Raw genomic sequence first — 23108 nt, 5'->3', positions numbered from 1 at the left:
TTCATTAGGAAGCTGGTTCCAACTTTTTCCAATTGTGTTGGAGAAAAGAGAGTCCCCTGCTTTGTTGTTGGATTTAATAGTGGAAACTAGTAGCTTATTAGCTGATCGAAGTGTAGTAAGATTTTTGTAGGGGGTGATCAGATTATTGAGGATTGGGGTATTGTTAGGATGATAGAGAATCTTATGGGAGATGACAAGTTGTTGGCATAGCAGTTGGTTCTGCAGTTCTAACCATCCCAGTTGTTTGATGTTGTGACAATTGTGGGTTCTAAAGGGGGTGCCAGTGGCAAATCTGGCTATGTTATTGTAACATGCTGAGAGTTTGAAGAGGTTGCTTTTAGAAAGATTAGTATATATTGCAGAGGCATAGAATAGGGTAGAAATCAGATGGGTCTGGGAAATGGTTATCCTGGCAGAAGGGGTTAGGAAGGGTTTGATTCTGTAAAGGGTGCCAAGTTTTTTGTTAACAGACTTTATTGTAGAGTTAATATGGTGATCATAGCTAAGGTGGTTATCAATTGTTACTCCCAGTAGACGGGTAGTAGTGTCAGGGGATATGTTAGTACCATTGTTAGAGGTTACAGTGAAGTACAGTTGAGATGACTTAAGAGTAGGAGCAAAGAGCAATAATTTAGTTTTTTTGGGGTTCAGTAGGAGACCATGTTGCAAGAACCAGTTTTCAGCACTGTTAAATATGGATTGGGTGATTGACTGGAGAGAGGTTATGGACTTGGCTGAACAAATTAAGGTAGAATCATCTGCATATTGTATGCAGGTGGCTTGTGGAATTGTGGTGTGTAGGTTATTTATAAATAAAGAGAAGAGAAGAGGACCTAAAATAGAGCCTTGAGGTACTCCTATGTTCACAGGGAGTGGTGTGGAAAGATTATTATTCCAGAGTACGGCTTGGTGTTGGTTTTCCAGATAGGATTTTAAACCATTGTAATGCCTGTGCATCAAGTGATTGGACCTTTAGTATGTCAATAAGCAAGTTATGGTTCACCATATCGAAGGCCTTTGAAAGGTCAATGAAAAGTGTAGATGAAAATGTGTTATTGTTTCGGTTTTTGTTTATGGTGTCAGAGAAGGATAGCAGGGCAGTTGTTGTGCTATGGAATGGTCTAAAACCATGTTGGCAGCTTGCAAGTAAGTTATTCTGGAGAAGGTGGTCACGTAGTTGTCTGTGAATGCATTTCTCCATTATTTTAGCTATTGGAGAGAGTAAGGCAATGGGGCGAAAGTTGGAACGTTCAGTAGATGGGCCACCTTTGTGTAGAGGGATGATATGGGATACTTTCCATATGGATGGGAGTTTGCTTTCTGAGATTGTTCTATTTATAAGTATGGAGATGGGATAGGCAATGGCTTTAGCTGCAATTTGCAGGAATTCAGCAGGAAGACAATCAGCAGAAGGGGTGCAGGGTTTAAGTTTTAAGAGGAGGTTGCATATGAAGAATGTGGGTACTGGTTTTATATGAAAGGTAGGAGATGGAGTATTAGTGGTATCTAACTGGGAAGAGGTGACAGGTGGCAAAGTATTATCTAGGGTTAGAATGGCTTTGGTAAAGTAGTTATTAAAGGCATCTGGAATCTGGTTGGCATTATTATGGTTGAAGCCTGAGGGGGCAGGAGTTGTAGAGTGGACTGGCTTAAGAAGATTGTTTATGCCAGACCAGAATCTTTGTGGTTTTTGTTGGTGGGTTTGTTGGAGGTGAAGGTAATATTCTTTTTTGTCTTGGAGAATTTGTTTTTTGGTGGCATTTCTTAATTGTTTGAAGTGGAGGTGATCTGATGGGTTTTTTGTGGCTCTCCTTTTGGCCCAGATTTTATTTCTGAGGAGGATCTTTTGTTTGGTTAGTTTTGAGAGCCGGGGGGGGGGGGGGTGCGGTTTTGGTCCTTATTCAGGAAGTGTGATATGGGGCATGGAAATCTAGGATTTGAAGGAATCTGGTATTGAAATAGGTCACTGCTTCATCAAGTTGAAGATGAAGCAAAGGTGACTAGTCACATGCTTTTAGTTCATTTTGGAAACTGACTGGGTTAAAGTGTTTTTTGGAACGGGAGGTTTTAAAAGTATTAGTGTTAGGGCTATGAACTTTTTGTTTAATAATATAGGTTAGCATGTGGTCATTAATGTCATCAGGAAAGGTTCCTGGTTTATAAGTATCAACATGGCTGTTGAGTAGTATCCAGTCAAGGGTGGATTCCTTACTGCTTGGCTTATGGATTCTAGTAGGAGTGGTTATTATTTGAGAGAAACCGTGAAGATTTATGTGATTGGTAGGATTAGGGGAATTACAGGTTGCCCAGTCTATATTAAAGTCGCCTAAGACAATGGTTTCCTGGGGTAGGTTTGTAGAGAGGTAGCTAAAAATATTTTCCAGAGTGCTGATATTATTTCTAGGGGGGAGATATGTGCAAATTATATAGATAGATTTTGAGTTGTTAATTTGGAGTTTTATACTGAGGGTTTCAGCATTTGAATCTGAGGGTAGGGGCATATTGAGAGGTAAGATTTGGAGTTCAGATTTGTATAAAATGGCTACTCCTCCGCCCTTTTTATTATTGTGGTCACATCTCAGAATATTATATCTGGAAGGGCTAATCTCCTGGTCCAGAGTTGAGGGCTTTAGCCATGTCACTGTAATACAGAGAATATCGAATGAGTGCACATCTAAGAGTGCATGTAAGTGGGAAATTTTATTGTTGATGCTGCAGATGTTAAGGTGAGCTATCAAAAGGGAGTTTATGCCATAGTATTACTTCTGTCTCATGCCCTTGACAAGCTTCCCTCTCGTTTACTATCTCATCTACTCAGCCAGCCACTTCCAATTACTAATGCATCTCTGACTTAAACATTTACATATTACTGCTTTGTTATGCCTGTTTCATTCCTCATGCTGGCACTTGCCTCAAGTTTTATTTCTCTTCTTTCTTTTTTTTTCCATTGTTTCTCTGACTTCATCCTAAAGTTTGAGCATTGTTACTCTCTCATAATAATCTTTTGGGAATCAATACACTCCTTTTTCTACTCTGCATCAACTGCACTAAGGCTCATGTGCTTTTTTCTCTCTTAAACTGGGCACTTCAACTTCCTTTAGCTGTTAAATATACCTCCTCTGATTTTTCTCAATCTCCAGTTATCTTTTCCATTCATACTGACATATAGCTACCCTGCAAGAGCGAGGGCAGAGTCACAGTAGGTAATCCCTAACCAAACACTATCTCATTGTAGCCAGTCAGCCCACCACTATTAGTTGTAATCTTCCCTTTAAATCAGAAACCCTTCCCTTTAATTTTACTCATCTCAATTTTTTTCTATATACCTCACACTCTGATGTTTTACTTTTCATGCTGCTCTTTCATTACTTGCCATCATACCTCTCAACTGTCCAGATTTTGACGTCATTTGGTGGTGCTGCAGTAGCGTTGTCGCTTCACAGTAAGACGTTGTCCTGTTCGATTCTCAGCTAAAGCGTCTTCTGTGTGGAGACATGCATGAATGGGCATACCTTCGTTGAAGGTTGTGCGTCAGGGCTGGCAACTTGGTACATAAAAATCTACTGCCAATCATTAGCGGACCGGAGTTCCGCTGTGGTGATCCCTAACCGGGAAAAGCTGAAAATACAACATTTTTGGTCTGTTCCTCATAAAATTTATGATTTTATGGCAAATTAATGGTATGATCCAGAAGTCACTAAATAATGGTCTGCATTTGAGTTTCAGAATTCATACCCATTAGAAAAAATGCATAGTAAGACAAATACCATTATTTTAGCAACTTTCTAAGTTTATAAGAGCAGTATTTAAAATCTGTCCCTATTTTTGGACTTCCTCCCAATTCAGTAATGCTTTGTCCAGATTTTTTGCACTAAGAGGCTGTGAGGTATGCTAACCATGCAATTATCTCTTGTATCCTACATATAGTCAGAGTGATAAATCAGCTGCTCATTTTTGTCATTGCGGGAATGTTGAATTTATCTTCTTCACTCTTGTCTCTGGCCACTGCATGATTATGATTCCAACTTTAGCTTCTTATATTCTTAACCTAAATGTCAAGGTGTCATGACACTCAGTGCTGTGAAGTTCAAACAGAATTTATTTATCCTTTGTCGACCAAGTTGGTCCAGCCAGGCTAGCAGCCTCATTTCAGGGTGGAGACCCAAGCTTATATTTATACTAGTAAGGGAAATCTGGCCACAACATCAGGGAACTTGGAGGTGTAATATCTACATGAGCTACCACCAGCTAAAAAAAATTTTTTATTCGCACTAAATGTGGCTTTTCTTTTTAATGAACATAAAATTTAAAAAAAGTAAAAAAAAAAAAGTAATGTGTGCAAGCTCATGTGAGCATGTGCATTTGTGCATGTGAGAGTGAATGAGAAAGACAGAGTACAAGACAGCATGATGGAGAGCAAGTGTCAGCGTATTTTAACTGCAACAGTTAGCCAATAAGCACACATTTTTTAAATAATAATAAGTGTAAAACTATAATGTGTGGCATTATTGACTGAGTTTAATCCTCACTGATTTACTGGTAAATAAAACATTCTACTGAGTAGCAAAAATTAGGCACCAAAATTAGAGACAGTCGGTACAGTCCTTGCTATGAATTTATTTTTTTTTAATCATTTATTCATTTCATCGACGGTGATGCATCTGAGGTGTACTGACTCAACAAAATGTCTAAATCTACTGGCCACGTGTGTGTGTGTGTGTGTGTGTGTGTGTGTGTGTGTGTGTGTGTGTGTGTGTAGACATTAAATACTTACATAATTTATATTTGAACTTAAAATACTTCAACAACGACAAGATATGCTACATCAAGTTTGAAACATTAGGCAGAGGAACTATTTTACATCAAAAATGTAAAAAAGTATAGGAGTCGATGATGATGATGAAGCTAGAGATGAGGAATGAGTCCAACTGGATATTCCTAGACTTGGAGGTATGACGAACAGTGTTTGGGTTACAGAAGGGGTTCCCAGTAGGAATGGGGGTGTATGAGGGTTCAGCTCTGAGCCCACTGCAGATCAACCTGACCTTGTTTAGAAAATGGGAAGGGGGAGTTGATGATGATGATGACGATGATGATGATGATGATTATGATGATGATGGCGATGATTATGATGATGACGACAATGATGACTATGATGATGATGACGATTATGATGATGATGACGATGATGATGATGATTATGATGATGATGATTGATGATGTAATGCCTACATAGCTTATTCATTTTCAGTGTCTATAAGTTGTGCCTTAGACTTGGATCATGGCTTTAAGGTTGAGTGATGGCCTTAGGCTTGGGTCATGACCTTAGGACTAAGGAAATGCTGGCTAAGTTAAGGGAGAAATGGCTCCTGAGGGTACTCATAGCAGTGTGGAGAGAAAGGAGTATCTCACATGACTGGAGAATAACCATACTAGTGCTGCTGTACAAGAACAAAGGGGGCATTCACAACTGTGGGCCATATACATTGCATGAAAGTTCTGGAGAGGGTGATTGATGACAAATATGCAGAGGAGTAGAAAGTAGGATGGGAAACTAGCAGTTTGGATTCAAACCAGGATGCAGCATAAGTGACCTTTTGCTTGCAGTGAGACAGATAGTTGAGAGGGTGCTAGAGATGAGGAATGAGTTGAGTTGGGCATTCCTAGACTCCAAGAAAGCATATGATGAAGTCTTCAGACTTACAGAAACATTTCCAGTGGGAGTGAGTGTACATCAGGCTTATGCTCTAAGCCTATTGCTGTTCATACTGGTGATGGACTACATTAGGAACAAGTCAGAGGGGACAGATCAATAAAGTTGCTGTATGCAGACAATGTGGAATTACAGCCAGATTCTGAACAAGAACTTAAGCAAGTGATAGGGGAATGGAATGCAAACATAAATGCACAGTGAATGAAACTTTGTACTGAAAAGACAGTTGTAAAGGCAGCAAAAGGGGAAATCAGAAGAAGCTGAGAACTGAGGTAGAAGGGAAGGTAGTGGAACAGGTTAACAGCTTCAAGTGTCTAGGAAAGGGTGGTTGAAGAGAAGGGTAGTCTGAATGAGGAGGTCAAAGCTAGAATCAGAGGGGTTGCAGCCAACTGGCACAGAGTGTCAGGGGTAATATATGACAGAAAAATGCTAAAGAAGCTGAAAAGTAAATTGTACAAAACAACGGTGTGATCACTACTGCTGAATGATACAGAAACATAGGAAGTAAAAGCTGAGCAGCTGAAGAAGCTAGAGGTGATGAAGGTAAGTGTTTGACATGAGTGGCAGGATGCACACTGCGTGGCAGATGAGGAAATGAGGACATCAGCGCAAAAGCTTGAGTAATTTCATTTGCAGAGAAGGTCAAGGAGAACAGATTATGTTAGTTTGGGCACATGTGCAGGAAAGCAGGAGACAGTTTGGGATAGACAGGAAGAAGACAAGAGGAAATGAAGGCATCCAGCAAAGAGATGGATGGATTGTGTGAAAGAAGGTGTGTGGCGGTCAGGCATGACTGACTAAGGTAGGAGAGTGGCACTGAATCGAGAGAGATGGCAACAGCTGACGCAACTCCCCGACCCCATGTAGGAAATGAGAAGAGGGAGTTCATGATGATGATGATTATGATGATAATGATGACGATGATGATGATGATTATGATGACGATTATGATGACGACGATGATGACGATGATGATGTAATGCCTACATAGTTTATTCATTTTCAGTGTGTATAAGTTGTGCCTTAGACTTGGATCATGGCTTTAGGGTTGGGTGATGGCCTTAGGCTTGGGTCATGAACTTAATCTTGAGTCATGGCTTTATGCTTGCGTCATTGCCTTAAGCTCGAGTCATAGCTGAAAAAGAGTCTGCTGACCGTAATAACAACCTAGGTAAGCAACAAACCAGGACAAGCGTCTAAAATGTCTGATATAATAATTGTGATATTCAGTTGATTATTGTCACTTTTTGAAAACCTGACTGTTATTTATGATAGATGCACCAGGCTTTGCTGTTTATGAAGCAGATTTATTCTCTACATTTTGATCATGAGTTTAAAATAGAAATAATTTGTCAACATCTTCCTACAAAGATGTAAAATGAGATTTTTCTTTAGGTAAGACATATTTCCCCAGGAAGACATCATATGCGACATGGAGCACACTTACAAAAATGTAGAAATGAGTGCTGTAACTCAAACTAAAAATAATCGCGGTCCATTGGCCATGGTTTATGGCTCGTATTTTAATTTTTACAGATCCCTGCTTGCTTTTTCTTCTTTTTTTTTTTTCCTCAGTATTGAAATGGGATGCTACTCAGAAACATGCACACTGTGTGTTGGGAGGTACAACTGGGATCTGAAGGGACTACATTCTGGAAGTTAGAGTACATTTCCAAAACTATTGTCTTACACCTTGCTTAATGTGATCATGAATGAAAATAGCATAGCACTAGTCAAAACCTCTTACTGCAGAGTTTGTTTGCCCCAGGAAGTGAATAAAAGTATAGATTTCAGAAGGTAGAAATAAAGTATCAGATCCAGCTCCACTGAGGGTAGTTGAATTGTAAAGTGGATTTGGCTTTTAAGATGGGCAACACATTATAAATTATTCATCAGTCAGACTTATTCCTAGACTGTACAGCTTCAAGCATAGGAGTATCGTGGTATATGATGTTGATGATATTATGAGGTACTATATGTAGCTGTTATTGTGAGAACTGTTTCCAATTTAAATGTTACAGCTATAAACCAAATGGATGCATCAAGTTTTAGCTTAGAGACAAAAGAGTTAAAATGATATATTATATTTAAAAAAAATGCAGTATACCAAAACACAAATTTCACATGACATGGTTGTTAGGTCAGCAGTCACTGAACTAGGTTATGGAACTTTAAGGCTGTGTCATTTTTAGTTTGGCACTTTTCTTAGATTTCAGATGTTACTGACAGTTTTGTGTTTTCATATATAGGCGTGCCTGTGGGTGGTAATGTATGTGTGTGTGTGTGTGTGTGTGTGTGTGTGTGTGTGTGTGTGTGTGTGTGTGTGTGTGTGTGTGTGTGTGGAGGACCACCTAAATATGTGTGGGTGGGTGTGTTGTGTAACCACTACCTAAAAATATTTTGAATACGTATACTTTCTTCCTCAAAATAAAATTATTTTTGCTTGTTTGAAGCCTACTTTGATTTTAGCCTTTTTTTTTTTTTTTTAGCAGAAATTGCATCCTCAGTATTGACACTGTTGCATGGCTTCATACTCTTTATCCTTCTTTGTACATTAACATTCAGTCATACCATTCAGAAACTGTTTGTATCATGTGTGTTCATAGGAAATGCTGCCTCTGCATTTGAAGGTAGGATACGGTGATGCACAATAAAAACAAAAGTATTTGTTATCGTGTTATTTTACTGGAATGATTACCCAAATCAAATACTCATTCACAGGTAAACAGTGAAATACATTCATAGCAGATTAATTTAGTTCAAATGTATGATCTTTGGATAAATGGAAGGATCAGATGGTGTTATTTTCTCATCTACTATTAGCAGCTGTCAATCTCTGATTCATTTTAGCAGGCATGCGAGTCTGTAACTTCACTTGTATACTTTCTTCTTATTTCTGCGACTTGTTATATCAGCGGATAACTTTCTGATTTCTGCTCTTACTGCTATTATTTCCTTGAAGAGTAAACAGGAAAAAATACTGCCGCATGGGTTGATACTGGCATTTAGAGATGACATCTGGCAATGTGTTCTTAATGTATAACTTGTAGCGTTCTGTGTGCCTCCTGTCGTATCAAATATATTCATAACATTAACGGTTCAACAGGGTTGATATTTTGCCATGACTGCCTAGATTAAGATAAAAACGAGTTTGCTTCACTTTTTGTATTGAGCTTCTTAGAAATACAAAACTCTCTAGATTGCAGGCAAAAATGATGATTTCATAGTGTAAAACGTGAAAGTGTGTAGTAATCTAGAACTTAAAGTACACTTTCAGTGACATAACTGTATGCATGTTCAGGTGTAACTATTTCAATTAATAAATCTATTAAAATGAAACTGAAGTATATTTATGTTCTTTTGCTTACAGAAAACAACTTTTCTTTTTAACACTTTGCCAACCGTACACAAATCTGGAGATCGAGGTAATTAAAAAAGCAGTTCTCAGTGCTGAAATCCTGGAAAGATTTTGAGACCTTAGTATACTTATTTTGTTCTGCATTGAAGTTATAAATATTTAAAAATCTTATAGATTTGCTTAGTGTTTGCAGGATTCCCTTGCTTGCTGCAGAAAAACAGATTTTGACAATGTACAGGTAATGAAAGTTACTACACATATTAGAAGCTGTGAAGAAACTGTTTTATTATATACAGTGAGGCAACATACAGGAGCCATAATTATAAAGTTGTGTCTGGCAGTTGGCCAGCAGATTTTTTTTCTTTAATTATGACACTTTACAGCATTATTGAAATAAATTTTCAATAGTCTCTTCTCATCCTTCAAACATACCTTGTGATTTGAAGTTGCAAAAATGCTGAAATTCTGTCCAGATAATGTCACACAGTGAATGTAAGATATAGTTTTGGACTACATGTTTAAAGATGGTTCACTGCATCACTGTATTATATTGCCCTTTTCATAAAATTCTGGGAAGAAATGGGTATATTGTAAATATGACACACATTTTGGTAGCTTGAAAATCTGTATTACAACCACAGCTCTTAACCTTTCTTGCGGGACCCAAGGTAGTATTTCTACTACTAGGGGAAATCTTGCCAGGGCATTAGGGAACTTCCCCCTGCTCTTTTCGTTAAGTCTTAAAGTCTTTCAGCTTTTCCCCGTTAGGGGTCGCCACAGTGGAACTCTGGTCTGCTCATGACTGGCAGTGGATTTTACGGTGCTGAGTTGCCAGCCCGACATCCAATCTTCAATGAAGGGACGCCCATTCACGCTCGCACCTACCTGCATGACTTTAACGTCACTCAACCACGGGGAGGACATGCAGACTCCACACAGAAGGTGCTGCAGCTGAGAATCGAACAGGAGAACCTCTTGCTGTGAGGCAACGCTAACTGCTGCACCACCGCGGCTATTTTACATTTTTTATATCCACCCAAGCTGCCACCAAGTCAAGCAGATGGTATCTTAGTTTTAATGTCTCATCTGAAGGATGACAGACTCAGGAATGTAGCACCACCCTAATACATGGGAGCAAGCCAATCATCTGAAATTGGAATAAAACCCTCAGTCTTCTGGTCTTGTAGCATCAAAGGGTCTGTGTGCTACTTTTTGCTTTACTACCACTGCTATGTGGTAAAAGCTAATTCATTCATTCATTTATTTGTTTATTTGTTAGTTGTTGTTGACCAGTTAGTTCTGTTAGGCCTATGGTCTACATTCATGGGAGTCCTACAGTGGAGGAAATTTGCCCAGGTACATAAGAAATGTCTTTACTCTTTTTGAGTGTGGAAGCAACACAGCCATATCACCAAAGATGGCAGAAGAAAAGAGCATTGAAGCTCTAAGAGCTGAGAATGTGTTTTCTGAATAAATGTGAAGAAAACGCTGGCAAATAAAGATTGTAAACTTACAGACAAGGCAGCTTGAAAGACCATATGTTATCAAGCCTTAAGAAGGAAGATAAACCCTCAGACAAAATGGTAGCATGACGGAGCGAGGTAATGGAGAAAAGTTCCTTTTGGTTGCATTGGAACAGAGAGACGTCGAACCCAATGGATATTCAATGGATCTGCGAGATCATAAGAATTCATGAGGAGCTGACAGTTTCTGCAGTTAATATTAAACAGAACTGGAGTGATGCGGTAGGAGTGCAAAGCAACATACAGCAGAAGTAAGCAGTTGTGTAAGAAAACAGACATTAGAGTTGCAACAAATGGTGCAGTTGCTACAGACAAGCACATTGTGTGTGATAATTTGATCAATTTCTGCACTTTGAACTGAAGCAGATGTGATCTATTACACATATTAATAAATATTTATAAATGAGATGTTTGAGAGTTTTCAGTTGCTGGCAAAGTTTATGCTGATGTATAGTAAAATGAGTGGTATTACACCGTGGAAATGTATTCTTTTAAATGACTGTTGTTGCCAGATTAAGAGAAAGCTGTTTATTCACTTCAGAATGGATAACATTCTTAAACAGAATATAAAACACTTTTGAAAAGACTCTTTCACCATTGTTCTTGAAGTGAAAGAAGACATTTGATGAAGGAAAATATGGACTGTGGGAGAAAACATCGGTTTAATTGCATGTTGGAGAAGAAAAATCAAGTCACTTACCTAATGTGGGTTTAGCTGTAAGGGGACTGTATGATACTGGCATTAGCCAAAATATTTTTTCCTATTTTTTTTTGTGTTTGTTGATTTTCAATATAGTACAGCTGAGTGTCTCATACAAAATTTGCATTTGAGAAGGGGACATGGTAAAAATAACTATATTATGAAATGCAGATATTGTAGAAAAGAGAAGTGTTTCTGTTTGAATTTGCATCAGAATAATGCCTGCAAGGAACAAGAAGCTTCTAGTTGGAATCTAAAATATAAACCACTTTTAGGCTGTGATAGTCCTTTGGTGGGATCTCCATCATCAAACAATGTTAATTTTTTGAAAAAGAAGACAAGAATGTTTATGAAAGGGCCATAATTGTTCAACATAATACCAGGTCCAATAAAGTTAGGGAAATAGTGAGCAGTAATTGGAATATTTTCAAAGCCAATGTTGATTTTTTTTTACAATTGTTAAGGAACAAGACATTTTTTGTTACCAAAACTGTGCCTAACTTGAAATGATGAATTTTAATAATAATGCAGTTAAAAAGTGGACCAGAAAGTGTGGCTCTTGCAATCAATGTGCTTATATATTAGGTGAAATGGATTTGATTTTAAAGAATGTTTGTGGAAACAGGGTCTCTTTCTGTTCTGGTTCCTGTGAGACTAAAAGAATAATTTATTTAGCTATTTGTTCAAGCTATCCTGCTTTCTATACTGGAAAAAACTGAGAGAGTTTTTAAAGGATGCATTTATGAATATTTATATGGTATTAAAAAGGCTATCCCAAATAATGTTTTATGTAGACATTCATTAAATTCCCCCAGTTTAAGAGCTTTATATTTTGTATTCTGAAAAAAAATGATTTTAATCCAAGAAAGGGTGCCTTGGAAACCAGGTTACAATACAAAGAGTTACTTTGGCAGCTCAGATTACATGAGACAATTCAATCTGACTTGAACAAATCTGTTTGAATTATTCCTATGTTAAAACTTAGGGTAGCTAATTTATAGTGCCATTGTTCATTATTAATATATTTGCACAGTGTTATATGGATTTTTATGGATTTTTATAGTTATTTAATCAATTAAAGTGGAGAGGGTGGTTCTTATTGAGAGTATTTATTCTGGATGATAATGTGACATCCTTAATTCTGATGAAGTCTCATTTTAAAACTTAGAGGAGATGAAAGTGCTCAATCCTAAATCCACAGTTGTTTTTGTGTTCACGTTGTACTGTTTTTATTCATTAAACTTGTTTTCAGCTATTGTTGGTAGCCTACCATTGGGTTTCAGATGACACGTTTTTTGATTTTATTGTTGCCTGTGAGGAGCAAGAAGTTGTTACTATGTTACTGAGTGTAACTTTTATAGGTAGATATTGAAAATGACAAAGAAGAAAATAATGTGGTAAAGTGTGCTCATGAAAATGAAAGTGAAAAAGCAGACATTAGAAAGAATGATGAATAGCTTGTTAGTGCACTCATTTGAAATGAAAACTGATGTAGTGGACAATAATAGATTTACAGTTTCAAAATCCGAGGTTAGCAGTTGTGAAAAAGGTATGGAGACAAGAACAGTAAAAAAGGAAACAATAAAAAATACAAGAAAAAAAACATAAAAAAATGTCAAAAAACAAAAAATCCTTTGCATGTACTAATTGTGAATATTAAAACTGTGAAAATGATGCAAGGCAGTCAGTAATATTAATGTGCTATAAGAAGAGATGTGGACATAAAATAGATTTAATAGACATAAGATTCAGTAGTAAAGAAAAATGAAAGCAATTTCAAGTAATGCGGGCTAACGAGATTATCTGTGCACTTGGTGTAGAACAGTGAACTTTGTGTAGTGGTATTGGTTAAAAAAAAGATTTAAAATTCTGGACATTACAGTAATGGCACCAGGAAGAGCATTATTGGTAGATTTAAGAACAAAGAGAGAGAGGACCTATTAGAAAACAGCTATATGCATTGGTGCCAACTGTGGAGAAAAAGTTAAATAGCTTAATGAAAGAGAGCTTTATGGATATATATAGGGAGGATAAAGTTGACGATAGATGTACAAATATTAAGAGGAAAAAAGAAATTAGCCTTTTGCTGGTAACATCTACTAAAAGATGAAAATGTAATAAATGGATAAAAAGGCAAATTAGTAAAAGACGAGGAAGAAATATTGGAAACCGTAGAGAAATATGTAATAATGATAAGTATAAGGAGCAAAGTACAGAAATAGAAACTGATTGACCTTCTCAAAGATTGCAAGCTCTGCAAGTGCAGATGTTGTAGGAGGAAATAATTGTAGAATAACTATCAACATGTTAAATGTTGTGAATGAAGATTCTATACCAGGATAAGATGGATTAGAAGGCAACATTTATAAAAGAATGTGTATAAAATGAAAACATCCATACAGGCATACAGGCATTAAATGATTGGCTGAAAGGGAGTATAAGGAATAACAATGTATAAGAGATAATTACTAAGATTATGAGAACAGGACACCATGAGTAACTAAGGACTGATTGCATTTTTTGAAATACTTATAAAAATTATGCATGTGTTCAGCACTAGGAAGGAAAATACTTGGGATAATTAATGAAAGCATATATGATATTAAAAGGTAAGAAGTAAGAATTATTATTGATTTTTAAATGAAATTGTGACTAATGTTTTAAGTTAGTAGAAAGGTGGCAGGTTTGATTATGCTGTATGACAAAAGCATATGACAGTGTATGTCACACAAACTTGTAAGGTGATAAATTGTTATGGTGTAAGTGAAAGAATAACAAACATACCTAAGTCTATATGTGAACATTCAGAAATACCAGATTCTAGTTAATATCCAAACCAAAGATTAAAAAGGTCACACAGACAAATCATTTGGTAAAATGTGCAATAAAAACAAGCCAAGCTAGTGTTTTCAAAGTATGATAAACCTGCTGTAATAAAGTCTCATGGGATATAAAACAATGACCCCTTAAGGACTTTGTGTTTCAAGCGCACGTTTCTGATGTATTGCCAATCTGTCTACTTTTGCTGTGCTGATAAGGTCAATAAAAAGGTCAAAACTCACATAACCATTGCTAGTGGGATTATTGGCCTGAATATAAAAACTTAAAAATTAAATATCATGATCATTCAGATGTCACATAGCTAAAACACTTGATGCCCTTAAGGGGTCATTTATATATGTCTTATAGGCTTCCATTACAGGAGGTTTAAGGTATCACGCAGTGAAAACTCTATCTTGGTTAATTTTTTCTTGCAAATTTTAGTTAGTAGATGATTAGATAGGAAACTTAAAATGGGTAGAGGTCTGAGACAAGTAATACCTATAAACAGGTTGATTGTTTTACATATTATATATATATATATATATATATATATATATATATATATATATATATTTTTTTTTTTTTTTTTGTGGTTAATACTGAATGCAGTACTAGGAAGAAATAGAACTAAGCTAGGCAGTGGAAGCTAGGAGATAATACATAGAAAAAGGTTGTCTAATAGAGGATGGATAATATAAATTATGGAGGGAGAAGGCAATTCTGGATAAATGGGTTTGAATTTAAATAAAACAAGAGTAAAGGATTAGGTACACAAGTTAGAATAGGAGGACATTTTATTTTTCTGGAATAAAGGTGTTATTTACTTTTATTTGGGGTCATGGTTAAATCTTTTTAAGATGAAAAGAGAGTGGTGTAAGGATGTTAAAATGTTTGGCTTAATTCAGTAGGTAGTATTTACTAAGGAAAGTTTTAAAGAGATTAACAATTTGTTTCACAGGAGATAGACAGGAAATATGATTATCCATGGGTATGCAATTTGAAAGGTTACTGAAAACAGTAAAGTAGAAATTTTTGATGGCGTTATTTCAAAATAGAATAATGCAACTAAAGATAAAGACGGAGCTATTGGAAGAAAGGTGGAAAGATTTTTTTAAAGCTTAATGAAAGATTTGCTTTGAATAGATCACTAGAAAAGTTTGGATGAATAAGGAAGAAATGTATTTTGAAAAGAAAAAAATGACGTGATACAATAGTGGATATATTCTCTGTGGAAGTTATCTTTATATAAACTTCTAATAAAAGGAAATATGTATACATGTTCGGATGAGGCAAAGTAAACATGAAAGATATAATGCAGAAGAAACAGCACATCTAATGAAACTAAAGTGTTGACAATTTGCAGTTATTTATAGAGATGACTTTCAAATGCAGATATTTTATATGGAAAGTATAAGAATGTAATAGATGAAAATATAGGGTATTTATGGCATTATTTTTCTTTTCTTTATGGAAGGAGGGATGCTAACAGTAATAAGTAAGTGGTGTTGAATGAGCTTGTTAAAAACATTAAATGTTGATTGTTTAAAAAAGATGGAGGTGAAGTAGAAAGTGAAGTAAAGCATGAATACAGTCTAAATGTGCCATTATTTATAAGTATATTGTTTTTATTTCCACCTGAGCTGCCACCATCACAGACAAGTGAGACGTCAGTTTAATGGCTCATCTAAAGGATACCACACTCATGAGAACAGCACCCTCTTAAAAAAATAAGTCATCTGTTGTGGGAATTAAACCCTCAGTCTTCTGCTCTTCCAACCTCAAGTGCATGCGTGCTACTGGTTGAGATACTGACTTGTCTGTAGATAACATCTCATCATATACAATTAAACATAAGTGTTTCTAAACTTCAGTGGACGAAATGAAAGAATGTCTTTTCCCTGTAGCGCAGATAGTTTTTGTTAGCCAGAAATTAATGACATACTTCATAATGTATGACATTTAAGAGCTATGCATGCAGTTCATGTTTTCTTTGAAAGACAAAATCTGGGATGCATTAAGGTACTGTGACATGTACATCTCTTTATGTATGTCCTTTTCCTTACTAAGCAACCACCCTAACATGGTGCTATATGGTCCTGTACTATTAAGATATGCAGCACCAGGACAGGTAGCTTACATCCTTCTAAGTTGGGAACTGCTGACTGAGGGCTCAGTGTCTCTTATTCTAAAAGTGTATTAGTTCTGGTTTAAGCAGTTGGGCTTCAGGCCAGTTATTTTACATTAAGAAGGTTCGTGGTCTGCACTCTTGTGGGAGGAGAAGCTGGACTCTGCCCTTCTGAGCTGTGAATTTCTGGTTAAAGGCTTATAGTGCCTGCATATTTGAACTGTTTCTTACTGAAATTGGTACACCTTGTTTGCTGTAGCATAGACTACATTCAGGCGTGCTGAATCTAGCTTTGTTTGTATGCTTATTTCCCAGAAATGCTAATTTCACCTAAAACGTGGCTTTTCAGCGCTTCTGTGGATCCCTAGTGATATCTGCATTGCTTACTGTACTTATTTCCTTGTTTCACTTGAAATAAAGTTACTGTTTGTCGTTTTTGCATTTAAGTTACCTGTAACACATTGCATTTAAGTTACCTGGCACTTGCTCACTAAGTCAGCACTAAAAAATTAAAAGCACTACACCCTCACAAACTCCCCTTGAGTACCTTGTTCCCCATTGGCCCTTTTTTTCAATTATAAAGGAATTCCCAATACTATTCTAGCATGTCCAAAGGTCAGTTGTCAATCTCCTCTCCGGTCCAGCTGGTGAATCTGGGAATCTTGAGGCAATCAACTGCCTCATGTACACAGACAACCCTCTCCTCCTCCCAACAAATTCCAACACATGTGAGGGATGCAACCATATAGCCAAACTGGAGGCTAAGCTCTCTCAACTCAGTACTGGCATAACTAGTCAGGAGGAGAAGGAAACCACACTCACTACAATTCCAGTCTCACATAGACCTACCACAACAGCAAACCAAACACATAAACACACAAAAACATACTCGGAGGCTCTAAATAAAAATCTGCCTAAGCAGCAGAGACCTCCAAAGCAGACACCCAAGCAACCGCTACCCCAAAACAAAACACATGCAACACATAGCTCACAAAGCCAGTGTGCCGAACAGTCAAAGCCCTTAAGGCTAAACAACACACCTGATACACTTGTAATAGGTGACTCTATCGCCAGGCACACTGACGTCCTGCTCACCAGGCTGAACAAGGAGAAGGTCACGGTGAGCTGCCTGTCGGGCGCTAGGATCCACAACATAACAAAAGCACTCAGGTCACTCCCAAAAAAATTCCAAGGCAAAAGTACCCCAAATAAAAAAAAAGGGGGCCCCCAGTCCCCCCTTGTCCATGCCCCCCCCGGTGTTTGGAAAAAGACCTAAAATTATTATTGATTTTAAATGAAATTGTGACTAATGTTTTAAGTTGATTATGCTGTATGACAAAAGCATATGACAGTGTATGTCACACAAACTTGTAAGGTGATAAATTGTTATGGTGTAAGTGAAAGAATAACAAACATACCTAAGTCTATATGTGAACATTCAGAAATACCAGATTCTAGTTAATATCCAAACCAAAGATTAAAAAGGTCACACAGACAAATCATTTGGTAAAAAGTGCAATAAAAACAAGCCAAGATAGTGTTTTCAAAGTATGATAAACCTGCTGTAATAAAGTCCCATGGGATATATAACAATGACCCCTTAAGGACATCAAGTGCTTCAACCGCACGTTTCTGATGTATTGCCAATCTGTCTACTTTTGCTGTGCTGATAAGGTCAATAAAAAGGTCAAAGCACACATAACCATTGCTAGTGGGATTATTGGCCTGAATATAAAAACTTAAAAATTAAATATCATGATCATTCAGATGTCACATAGCTAAAACACTTGATGCCCTTAAGTCATTTATATATGTCTTATAGGCTTCCATTACAGTAGAATTAAGGTATAATGCAGTGAAAACTCTATCTTGGTTAATTTTTTCTTGCAAATTTTATTTAGTAGATGATTAGATAGGAAACTTAAAATGGGTAGAGGTCTGAGACAAGAAATACATATAAACAGGTTGATTGTTTTACATATTATATATATATATATATATATTTTTTTTTTTTTTTTTTTTTTGTGGTTAATACTGAATGCAGTACTAGGAAGAAATAGAACTAAGCTAGGCAGTGGAAGCTAGGAGATAATACATAGAAAAAGGTTGTCTAATAGAGGATGGATAATATAAATTATGGAGGTAGAAGGCAATTCTGGATAAATGGGTTTGAAGTTAAATAAAACAAGAGTAAATGATTAGGTACACAAGTTAGAATAGGAGGACATTTTATTTTTCTGGAATAAAGGTGTTATTTACTTTTATTTGGGGTCATGGTTAAATCTTTTTAAGATGAAAAGAGAGTGGTGTAAGGATGTTAAAATGTTTGGCTTAATTCAGTAGGTAGTATTTACTAAGGAAAGTTTTAAAGAGATTAACAATTTGTTTCACAGGAGATAGACAGGAAATATGATTATCCATGGGTATGCAATTTGAAAAGTTAGTGAAAACAGTAAAGTAGAAATTTTGGATGGCGTTATTTCAAAATAGAATAATGCAACTAAAGATAAAGACTGAGATATTGGAAGAAAGGTGGAAAGATTTTTTTAAAGCTTAATTAAAGATTTGCTTTGAATAGATCACTAGGAAAGTTTGGATGACTAAGGAAGAAATGTATTTTGAAAAGAAAAAAATGACGTGATACAATAGTGGATATATTCTCTGTGGAAGTTATCTTTATATAAGCTTCTAATAAAAGGAAATATGTATGCATGTACGGATGAGGCAAAGTAAACATGAAAGATATAATGCAGAAGAAACACCATGTCTAATGAAACTAAAGTGTTGACAATTTGCAGTTATTTATAGAGATGACTTCCAAATGCAGATATTTTATATGGAAAGTATAAGAATGTAATAGATGAAAATATACGGTATTTATGGCATTATTTTTCTTTTCTTTATGGAAGGAGGGATGCTAACAGTAATTAATAAGTAAGTGGTGTTGAATGAGCTTGTTAAAAACATTAAATGTTGATTGTATAAAAAAAGATGGAGGTGAAGTAGAAAGTGAAGTAAAGCATGAATACAGTCTAAATGTGCCGTTATTTATAAGTATATTGTTTTTATTTCCACCTGAGCTGCCACCATCACAGACAAGTGAGACCTCAGTTTAATGGCTCATTTAAAGGATACCACACTCATGAGAACAGCACCCTCTTAAAAAAAATCAATCATCTGTCGTGGGAAATAAACCCTCAGTCTTCTGCTTTTCCAACCTCAAGTGCATGTGTGCTACCGGTTGAGATACTGACTTGTCTGTAGATAACGGCTCATCATATACAATTAAACATATATGTTTCTAAACTTCAGTGGAAGAAATGAAAGAATGTCTTTTCCCTGTAGCGCAGATAGTTTTTGTTAGCCAGAAATTAATGACATACTTCATAATGTATGACATTTAAGAGCTATGCATGCAGTTCATGTATTTTTTGAAAACAAAATCTGGGATGCATTAAGATACTGTGACATGTACATCTCTTTATGTATGTCCTTTTCCTTACTAAGCAACCACCCTAACATGGTGCTATATAGCACCATATAGCACCCTAACATGGTGCTACATGGTCCTGTACTATTAAGCTATGCAGCACCATGTAGGACTGGCCCCACTGCTGTGCTAAATACTAATGAGGCATTCTAGGGAAGAGGCATATGCTCATTAGCCATGTGTTCTCTCGCTAGAACTGTCCGCAGGAAGCTGATTTGTGTAGGTTAGCATGGTCATCCTCACCATGTCACTGCATTGAACACAACCAAAAGACTGTGTTCAACCACTGCCACAAATGTGGTGCAGGGATTTGGGGTTGAGGGGAACCGCTACACCTCCAGAGATTAGTCTTAAAGTGCTGTAATGACACTGACAGCAGTATAGGTATGAGGTGTAGAGATGCACTAGGTACCAGTGGTTACTCTTAAATTGCTGTAACAGCACTAATGGCAGTATGGGGATTATGGGTGGGAGGAACTTACAACTAGATACACAGCACTTCCTGAGCTTTCATGACATAAATTCATTGGCAATCTTCTTGTCCTCATCCTTAAAAAAAATATTGTCCTAGTCTTCACCCATGTTGCATTGCCTTCTCCCTGATTAACTCTGAGTTTGAGGCTGTTATCATCTCCCCTAGGACTAACTCCACCATGTCTATGAACCTCTACTCCAGAGGTAGCCTCTCATTGTTTAATGACAACATGGAGAAATTCAAATGGGATCCCCCCTACCTTGGCACTGACCAAAGTTAGAGACGCCATTTGATGAGGTGTCTGTCATGCCAGCAGGTCCTGCTTATGTCATGGTGAAAACTGTTGTTCAGTCTGCAGCCACGCCTACTGCATGCACCTTAGAATTCTACTCACATTTAAACTGCTGTATTGAAGAATCTTCTCTCACAAGTATAGTGGGAAATTCAGAAGTAAATGCTTGCAGTGGGATTCTTAGTTAACTCATTATGTCTGAGTGATGCCTCCAGGTACATCTGCAGTTAACTCCTACTGACGCCCCTAGGCATCAAATATTGCTTGTTCATATTTGCATTAGTAATCCTAAACCCATACTATGTACAAGGTTTTAAAAGATTTCATGTTAAAGCTTACACAATACCAGATTCAACTGCATTCTTATTTGACCTCTGTCTAGTGCAGGTAAATAGATATTAACTGTTGTTTTTATGATATTAATTTATATAGATATAATTTTCACATTTTATTAAATATCTCAACAATCAAGTAACACAGACAGAACTCCTTAGCCTCATATGAAAGCTGTCAGCTAGATGAATAAAATGCTGTTGTCAGTATGTGTGTAACTTGACTGGCTGCTGAGATATTGTAAGTTGTTTACAAAATATTACAAATTTTATGGTCACTGTGTTTACTGTAAGTTATAAAAGTCAGTTTAAGACCTAGAACACAAAGAATACCACCACTATAAAATCCTTTGTCCTGAATAATTTGCCATTTATACCTTTCATAATCCTTATGCTTCCAGAGATATGTACATTTGTTTGAAATGTGAGGAAATAATGCGATTCTGTCAAAAAGCTTAGGCTCCGCCCATTGGAAGTTACAGTACAAACTTCCTGAGCGCCATTGGAGTGGATGGGTTAAGCAGACTTTGTGATAACAAAAAGGAATCTTAACTTTCTTTGTAGAAATCCCCTTCCTGCCATCATAAGAAGGTTCTAGAACTTGTTAGTAAAGATGTCAAGTGTCCCATTAGAAAGTGTAAGGCAAGCAATGAATGAAAAGCTGCCACCTTTTCCAAGGGAAAAAAATCCTAAGATCTTTTTGGCTGTATTAGGAATCTCAGAAGCAAAACCCAGAAATGCACCAATATGTTGTTTAATGGCACTGCATATTCTGATCCAAAGGCCGTTATCAGTGGGTGACCATTTGAAATTTTAGGACTCGCAGTGTTGAATCCTGAAATGTGTAGCCTCAATGGCCAGAAATTTGTTCTTATACATACCAAGTCAGAGTACTCCATTTCTCTGAGGTGTGGGGATATTGGAATTGGTAACTTTGGGGGATGCATGGTGGCACCCCTGCAAAAAATTAGATTAAAGTAGAAAAACAATGTTTGATACTTGCTCTTTTACTGCATTTCCTGTTTCTGACTTGGCATTGTAAGTCCCAGTGTTTCAACAGGGAGCCTCACTAATATCCTAATTGTGAAATTTAGCTTTGACTTCACCCAACCCATGAACACTTGCATTCCTCATCTTTCTAACCCAGACTAACTGTACTTCTAAAAGCACTTCAAACTAAGTACTCTCAGCACTGTCCAAAACCAAAGACACTACCTGTATGCAGGAGCGGCCTTAGGTAAACTGTTGCATTAGGCAAAAGGGCTCCACGGCTGCTCCACACCACCTGGTGCCCCCATCCTGGTCTACCTGCAACAAATAAATACCGGAAAAGTGCCCCTACTAGAGCGGCACCCTAGGCGGTCACCTAGTTGGCCTGGCCTAAGGCCAGCTATGCCTATATGGACCCCAGTAACATGTTTGACAGGTCCTGAGTCAGTGAAAAACTGCTTTGCACAATGTCTCATGAACCTGTTCATCCTTAGCCTCTCCACTGGTTACATACTAAATTCCAGGAGAGCCACCATGTCATCTACACAAGGACAGCCATACTACAGACCTTACAACCCATAAGCCCACTCATCTCATCACTGTCATTTGTAAGATCATGAAATATATCATGGCTGAACTTTTAAATAGTGAAATGGGTGTTCTAAAGTACCTTAAACCCAATCAGTATACCTTTGCTGTGGGTAGACCTTGTTTTATAATTCTAATTGACTGTGTTATAAGAATTGCTGTAGCCATTAACAAGGGTCAATCCAGAATCTAACAAAAGGCCTTTCATAAATTCCCCTGCTGAGAGCTAACCCACCTAAATATTAATCTTGTGTTGTCTGTCAGGTCACGGGCTGTCTGACAGATAGAATACAGTGGCCCCTTTGGCATGTATCTCTCCAAATACGTAGCCCAACTGGCAAAGCCCCCATAATTTCCAACTACAAAAAAATCGCAAAACTAACCTTTATGAGCTGCAAAGAGAGACGAAAGGTCCTTTCGCTTTACTTCTTCTTGTATGGACTTGTGCATGGAGGACTAACTCCACCATGTCTATGAACCTTCCATACTGTGAAAGACCCTGCCTACTAGACCTCCTTCACCTTCAGAAAATTGGTACTACTGTGAATGTCTGCTCTAAAGGTCTTAGTTTTCACTATAACATAAGCAGAACCTGCTGGCATGAGAGATACCTAACCTGGTATATCCCATAACTCCCTTTGCATATCAGCAACACTTTAGTCAGCTTCAAAACCAGTGTTGATATCTGGATGGCAGTCA

General features: G+C 37.0%; 1 protein-coding gene across 2 annotated transcripts in view; it reads left to right on the top strand.

Moving 5' to 3' along the window:
- Positions 1-23108, top strand: part of LPCAT2 (lysophosphatidylcholine acyltransferase 2) — a 777819-nt gene that overhangs the window by 617580 nt on the left and 137131 nt on the right. For both annotated transcript variants that reach the window (XM_044082005.1, XM_044082006.1), the window contains exon 8: positions 9084-9138. In XM_044082005.1, the coding sequence (XP_043937940.1) occupies positions 9084-9138 (55 nt within the window). The remainder of the gene's footprint in view (positions 1-9083; positions 9139-23108) is intronic.

The sequence above is a fragment of the Protopterus annectens genome, chromosome 8.part1 (genome assembly GCF_019279795.1).
Source record: "Protopterus annectens isolate FY-2018-M chromosome 8.part1, PAN1.0, whole genome shotgun sequence".
NCBI classification, from domain to species: Eukaryota; Metazoa; Chordata; order Ceratodontiformes; family Protopteridae; genus Protopterus; species Protopterus annectens.
The sequence above is the reverse complement of the archived record's forward strand: the minus strand, read 5'-3'. Positions and strand labels throughout refer to the sequence as shown.